Below are 7,500 nucleotides of genomic sequence, written 5' to 3'. Positions count from 1 at the left end.
TGACTTTTTGGAACAATTTCTTTTTTTTTGCAAGTATGCAAGAAACAAACTGAGGATTGCAAGATATAAACTCTTAATTCTGAGTCTAGTGTGAGATATGAACTTGCAATTACAAGAAAAAGAAAAGATTCAGCGAGATATACTCAAAATTGCCAGATATAAACTCAGTATCATTAGAAAAAAAATGTTTAATGGCAAGATTAAAAAAATGTCCCTTTTTATAACAGCTTATTATAAATCATACAGAATGTTAAGTTAGAGTTTGGGTAAGAGGATAAAAAAACATAAAGACTGAATGAACCCCTACAAGAGTGTGTGTGTGTGTGTGTGTGTGTGTGTGTGTGTTTGCACACACATGAAGGTTTCTTGACCTGTTCTTCCTTGTTTCCCGGTGTGTGTGTCGGTGTGTGTGTGTCGGTGTGTGTCTGAAGAGAACAGAGTAGCATCAGAGACTGTAAGCAGCAGAAGCCTCTCTGTTTCCAGTCAATCCATCTTTATTAATATCTCACACTCACTGGCCTGAAGACAGGAAGTGACATCAGCACTGATCTGCAGCTCACTGTAAATAGAGCAGCGTCAACAACATGAAATGAACTGTAAAAATAGAAATGTCCCAGAGAGATGGGCTTGAGACAGCGTATGAATTATGAACGTCGCTCTAGAATAATCATCTCTGTAGAATGTTCTAGATGTGACGTGTGTGTGGCGTGTTATTGATCCTGATTGAAGCAGTAAATGTGCTTTTCTTGAGTCATTGATAATCATTTCTTCACTAATGGTACATGTGTAAAATCCAATTGTGTTTTTGGTGTTTAATTATTCAGTGTTTCTGACCAAATCCATCAGGACTGAACACATCACAGAATCAATGCACTGCTGATTTATTATTGATTCATGCTTTTTTCATACGATTACATTATAATATATTGTGTATGTAGTTTAGAGAAATATTTAAAAGCAATCTGTAGCGTCTGGTTTGATTCTATTCATGAGGAAAGTGTGACAGGTGACTGAAAAATAACCAACAGAACTGAACACTGTATCCCACAATGCATTGCACTCAGTCTGACCCCTATTCCCAGTGTGACAAATGGAACTCTTTTTCCACTCATTTTATGATTGTAGTGATTTAAGACACACAAAATAAAATAGCTGAATTAAACATGGTCATGTGACATCAGCACAGCTTAAGCATACTGTACTTCTGTTTGAAATAATTATCATCTTTTCAGCTTTTTCTATATTATTTTTTATTATTAAATGCTGAAAACAGTGTATACTGCACACAGTGTCTTTAAGATTCTTTTCTAAACATGGCCATACATATGAAATTAATTATTTAAAATCAAATGAATCTTAATTAGTCTTAATTAGAGTGATCATCTTAGTCATATTTCATAGTCAAATGTGTGTTTTTCATTTTAAAATCCAATAATTAAATATGTTTATCTAAATATATTTTTTTGTATTTAATTATAACATTAAAATGTTTAAATATAATAATGAAATGTTGTAATAGAGTTTAAAATAATTAAACATTTATCATTATTGTTTTATTTTTAAATATTATATTTATATATTTATTTATTTGACTAAAACTAGTTTTACAGTCATCATCTTTATCATTTCTTGTTTCAAAATCACATCTTTTTGTTTGTTATTGTTAAAAAGATTTTTTAGTATTTAATTATTACATGTAAATTTTAAATGTTTAAATATAATTAAATATTTCTTTAATTATTAATGCATTTTTATTATTTAAGTCAAATCTTTGTTCGTTATTTTTTTTAAGATTTTTTTTGTTTAATTAAATCTAAATGTTAAAATGTTGAAATATAATTAAATATTGGTATAGATGTAATATATTAAGATATTTAAATGCTTTTAACCAAAAATAAAATCAAGCTTTATTGGTCTTACAACCTTTTTTGTTTCTGTTTGACTAAAAAATATAAAAAAATTTGATTTAAATATAAAAATGTTCCATTAAGTCAAATGTCAATTTTGTTTTTATTCTGATGTTTCCGTGTGTGTGTGTGTGTTTGCAGGTGCATGGCTTGGAGAAACACGTGGGCAAATCTCTGGATTATCTGGAGCAGGGAGCGTCCAGCACAGTTTTCAAGAGCCTTCCATACGGCGTTCCCGCTCCATCAGGAGCCGTCAAACCTCCACACCAGACCTCCAGGATATTCTCCACGCTGGACCACACGCCCACGAAGCCCAAACCACCCACCTTCAGCTTCCAGAACCCCTACGAATGGGTGCGAAACCAGTCTCATCTCCAGGACCACACAGGCTACCGTCCCAAACGCAAACCCTCCCTCAAAACCTCCATGAAGACTAAAAAGATCTTCGGCTGGGGCGACTTCTACTTCAACGTCAAGACGCTCAAGTTCAGTCTGCTGGTGACGGGGAAGATCGTGGACCACGTCAACGGGACGTTCACGGTCTACTTCCGCCACAACTCCTCCAGTCTCGGGAACGTGTCGGTGAGCATCGTTCCTCCGTCCAAAATTGTCGAGTTTGAGGTTCTCCAGAAACCCCTTCACCCGGAGATCCAGTTCCACCAGCAGCACCAGTCCACCGTCGACCCCAAAGACATCAAAGCCTTCAACTGTCGCGTGGAGTACGAGAAGACGGACCGCTCCAAGAAACCCAAACCCTGTCTTTACGATCCATCGCAGACCTGCTTCACTGAAAACACCCAGTCGCACTCGTCCTGGCTCTGCGCCAAACCCTTCAAAGTCATCTGCATCTTCATCTCCTTCTTCAGCTTCGACTACAAGCTGGTGCAGAAGGTCTGTCCGGACTACAACTTTCAGAGCGAGCATCCGTATTTGGGATGAAGCGGCTGGGACTTCACGAGGCATTATGTTTTCTTTGTATATAGAAAGAACCACCCTAATTTGTTAAGCTCTTAAAGGGGTCATCGGATGCTACATGCACTTTTACAAGTTGAAAATGTATTCAGATTTGTGACGATTCAATTCGGTTGAGATGCTAAACAGATCGCGATTCAATTAGGGGAGGAGTTTATATGAATGTGTGTCTGAGGGGAACTTACTGTCTTAAGAAAAGTTTAGATGTTATTTTTTCTTTCCATCTTGCCTCTGTATGATGCATATTAAAGTTCATAAGTGCAGCACTGCTTTGTTTACAGCGGTAACCAAGGAAACAGTGTATCATTGCTGTTCATAAGTGCAGCGCTGCTTTGTTTACAGCGGTAACCAAGGAAACAGTGTATCATTGCTGTTCATAAGTGCAGTGCTGATTTGTTTACAGCGGTAACCAAGGAAACACTTTAAGCTCCACCTGCTGGCAGAGAGTTGATCTGCTTCTCGTTGTCTGCTGTTTCGGTTAGTTTTGTTATTTACATTTACATTATAATTACATTACTCATTTACCAGATGCTTTTATCCAAACTGACTTACAAATGAGGACAGTAATAGCTATCAAAACCAAAAGTGCTATATTAGTATATTATTATAGTGCTATTTTTACATTTTACAAAGAAATGGTCAGCATTTTGTCCAAGCAATAATATAAGGACACATTTAATTCATAATTTCTCTTAAATCTCATTGGATTAAAAAAAAAAAGGTGAATCGAATCGTGAGTTGAGTGAATCGTTATATCTCTACTCCTAAGCGATTGAGGTTTTTTGTTGTTGGATGTAATAATGAACACATGCTGAAGACGCAGCGGATTACGTTTGTTTCTGAAGGGAATGCGCTCCTGATCTACATAAATGTGTCAATGTTCACACAAATCATTCATGATCCAACTTCACATTCAGAGGAAAGAGACAGTACAGCTTTTTAATGAATCTTTGCAAATCACCTTTCCTAATAATGTGCTAATTAGCAGGTTTCACAATGAATGGGATTGAGAGTGACTGGAAGAGAGGGGCGGAGTCAGCAGAGCTCATTAACATTTAAAGGAACATGCTACAAAACTGTTTGTCCTGAAAAGAGCTGTTTTGGACCAGGTAAAAGGTGTTTTTTACATTACCACTGAGAAATTGTAACCAAACTTTGTTACAGACGTTTCATTAAGACCTTAAAGAATTATATGAACTTGTGTAATATGGGCATCCGATGACCACTTTAATATTAATTTCTTTATTGCTTTTGTCCGTTTTCGTCCGTCGACTGTTAGACAGTTTTTTCTACTGATCCTGCTTATGTCTTTCAGAATGGATCTGATGGATCTAAGACGAAAACCAGCTCGTGGTTTCTTCAGATCTGTCACTGATAGCTAATGACAAACCTGTTATCGGTCTGATCAGGGTTTCACAAACTCGACTGATAGTTAAAGTCAACATAACAGTCTATATAACAGATGAATGGTAAATTTTACTAATGGTCATGAAGACAAATGTTTATTTTCTTTACAATGTAATGATGAATCAACCAGGAACTTGAATTTGTTTTGATTTGAAGAAGATTTTCATGAAGCAAAACCATTAAGGTTGAGTTTTCCCCTTAAACTACACTCTTTAAAATAAAGATGTCCATAGAGAAACTTAAAGAAGCGTTAAGTGAACCAAATCTTAAAATTAACCTTTTTTTTCTGTCAGTGAAGAACATTTTTAATGATCTTAAGATGCTTTATCCGCTATTAAGAACCTGTAGTGTTTCTGTGGATGTTAAAGGAGCCATCAATACGAATGAAGATGCTTTATTTTGAAGAGTGTAGATTCATCAGCAGAATCTCCAAAAGCTTTCTTGAGTCGTAAACCAGGTTTAATGGTCAAAACATTGAGCAAAATCCTGCAGGAACTCTGAGAGGGAATAATAAACAGATCCAAATGAATGTATTTAATAGAATGTTATCCAACCCCGTATGAATTACCTTTATATATATGATGAAATTAAAGATATGGCTTATCTATTTACTCTGAATAAAGCTTGAAGAGACACAAAGAGGAATATATGGGTGAGATGCTGACACGTTTCATTCTTGTTTTTCAAGTCGAGCACCAAATGGAAACGTCTTTCTTTATTTTCTGGACACCGATCAGTCTGTGAATCAGAGATATGAGAGGAGCGCAGCAGTTCTGTGAATAAAGCATTGCTTGATGATGTGTATAGTATACGGGGGGGGAATTGTGTGTAAATAATGTATCACAAATAAATAATTAAATCTAACCTGTCTGACCTGCATTTATTATCCAATGATTGACGATGCTGCTTTAAGAAAGACTCAAGACTGCAAAGAAGTTTCTTTCAATTCACTTCACGTGATACTGACACTGTACTTCTTCTGTAAATCCATGGTAAATTATTCTGCATAAAAAGTGCATTTTCTTCACATGATGAGTTTGTTTTATTAAGGTCGCCTGAACTCTGATCACTGGAGTTAAACAAGCAAAAAGCACTTCTACACTGTGAAATATGTACATCATATGTTTTTTTTTTATTACTTTAACTCTTCAAATTAATTTAACCAACTTCAATTTTTAAGTTAAATGAGATTCAACATTCAGTCATTTTTATATTAATGTTTAAATTAATTGTATAGCCAAATGGAATATACCTAAAATTAGAACTTATGCTTTTAAATTGAAATAAGTGGATATTTTTTTACAGTGTAATTGCTGATTGTTTATTATTGGATTGCTTGTAAGTATTTGTTTTTGTGTTGTGCATTATACGCTTATCAATGCTAATTCTTCCTTTTAGATTATTGTGGTGTAAAATAATTCCAGTAGTAAAACTAAAGATATAAAGTGTTGATATATTTCATAGTTAATCGTTATGATAGCTCCTCATAATGCCAAACTTGTCCTACTTTTGTAGAATGATATATGAACGCATACAGTATATAAATGGAATTACATCTGAAAGTACTTACTATTTAGTTTTTATTTATAACTTGATGTACTAAAATAACTAAAACTTAAATTAAAATAATAAAAACTAAATAGATATATTTAAAAAACTCTCAAACTTACTAAATTTTTTACTAAAATTAAATCCAAACGGAAAAAAATAAATAAAAACGAATTCAGTACATTACAAAAAAATTATAATAATCGTATAGTATCTGGAGACACTGATATAACTGATTCAGTGTGTCCACCGCTAAAAACACCAGGAAAAGACAACGAAACAAAAGAAGAAATCCTAAAATAACGCATTCAACTCTAAATAGCATTAAATGACATACAATTAGATGTAAACACCACTTCAGTCCCCATGTTGTGCGTCATGACGTCAGTTTGTAGGACAGCGACTGCGCAGCTGCCGCTTCTGTCAGGACTACATTTCCCGTGAGCGCTCGCGCTTAGCGTCAGTCCGCAGCTGTCATTTAGGCGACGGACGAAAAGCGTGCGAACGTAAAAACCGGAGAAGTCGTTTTACGATGTTAACACTGACATTGAGACAACTGATCAGGGTGAGTTTATACACACACACACACACACACACAACCGCTTTATAGCGCACGATGACGCAAAAGCGAATGAATCACAGATGTACAGTGATAATATCCATCAGCGTGCATGCACAACAGAACACAGAACACAGAACACGCATTCGAAGCGTCATGCGTCGATGCAGATGCTGCGTGAGTTGAGGGTCTGATAGACGTGGCGTGGGTCTGATCTGAGTCTGAGCTCTATTCGCCATTCACTGTCTGATTATACTCTCTAAGTCATGCTTTTCTGATTGACATTTAATAGTGCCTCTGTGACGTGATTTGAGATTGTAGTTCAGTAATCCAGCAGAAGTTTCATAGTCCATCTTTGTCAGTTATGCATGAATGCATTTAGGACAAGTTACTGAACTCTGAGATGTCAGCAGTGCTCGGTCAGATCTGTGTTAGTTAGTCTGCTCATACTAGTTAGATGATGCAACCACTGGTGATGTGTTTCAGCATGATTCCTCTTCAACACTCACATCATTTAAACACATGTGCATGCAATGCTTTATTTACACACTTGCATGCTTTGATCTGTGCTTTTACATCTATCGAAGCCCTCACAATTTAGATTTTTCTTTTGTTTTACTTTGTTTCAGAACTGTGAGATTAAAAAGTCACAGTTAGCTTTTTTTATGTTGTATTCCAAGATGCAAGCAGAAAAACAGAATTGCAAGATGTAAACTCTTAACCCTGAGAGAGAAAAAAAAGTCATAATTCTGAGCAATTTTCTCAGATCTGCAAGACACAAGTCGAAATTATGAAATCAAAGTGTTTTGCGTCTGAATGCGTTCATCTTTTCTGTCCTGTTACAGTGTTTCAGTGCAAAGATTTTCTTTTGCAATCAGACACCGAGTTGCTGTTTTGCCTCTTGATGGCATGTTTTTATTAAACTAATAACTGGCAGTTTGACTAAAGTGTACCGTAGTACTTCTGTCTGATACGTTAGTATTTTAAGGTGTTAGTGTGGTTCATCAGGCGCGTGTCTCTCATTATGGCTGTGGTTCACGTGCTTTCATGCATTTGTTGGAATGAGCTGAACATGCTTCTGAATACGTAACAAATACATCTTTTATG

The 7,500-nt window shown here is 35.6% G+C and overlaps 2 protein-coding genes across 2 annotated transcripts in view; both read left to right on the top strand.

Moving 5' to 3' along the window:
* Positions 1-5,150, top strand: part of LOC128016080 (neurexophilin-2-like) — a 120,898-nt gene extending 115,748 nt beyond the window's left edge. Inside the window, exon 2 of the mRNA XM_052600459.1 lies at positions 2,049-5,150. Coding sequence (XP_052456419.1) covers positions 2,049-2,846 — 798 coding nt within the window. The 3' untranslated portion in view covers positions 2,847-5,150. The remainder of the gene's footprint in view (positions 1-2,048) is intronic.
* Positions 5,151-6,297: 1,147 nt separating this feature from the next.
* LOC128016079 (serine hydroxymethyltransferase, mitochondrial) overlaps positions 6,298-7,500 on the top strand; it is an 18,445-nt gene continuing 17,242 nt past the window's right edge. The window contains exon 1 of the mRNA XM_052600458.1: positions 6,298-6,399. Within this exon, the coding sequence (XP_052456418.1) occupies positions 6,367-6,399 (33 nt within the window). The 5' untranslated portion in view covers positions 6,298-6,366. The remainder of the gene's footprint in view (positions 6,400-7,500) is intronic.

The sequence above is a fragment of the Carassius gibelio genome, chromosome A6 (genome assembly GCF_023724105.1).
Source record: "Carassius gibelio isolate Cgi1373 ecotype wild population from Czech Republic chromosome A6, carGib1.2-hapl.c, whole genome shotgun sequence".
NCBI lineage: Eukaryota > Metazoa > Chordata > Actinopteri > Cypriniformes > Cyprinidae > Carassius > Carassius gibelio.
The sequence above is the reverse complement of the archived record's forward strand: the minus strand, read 5'-3'. Positions and strand labels throughout refer to the sequence as shown.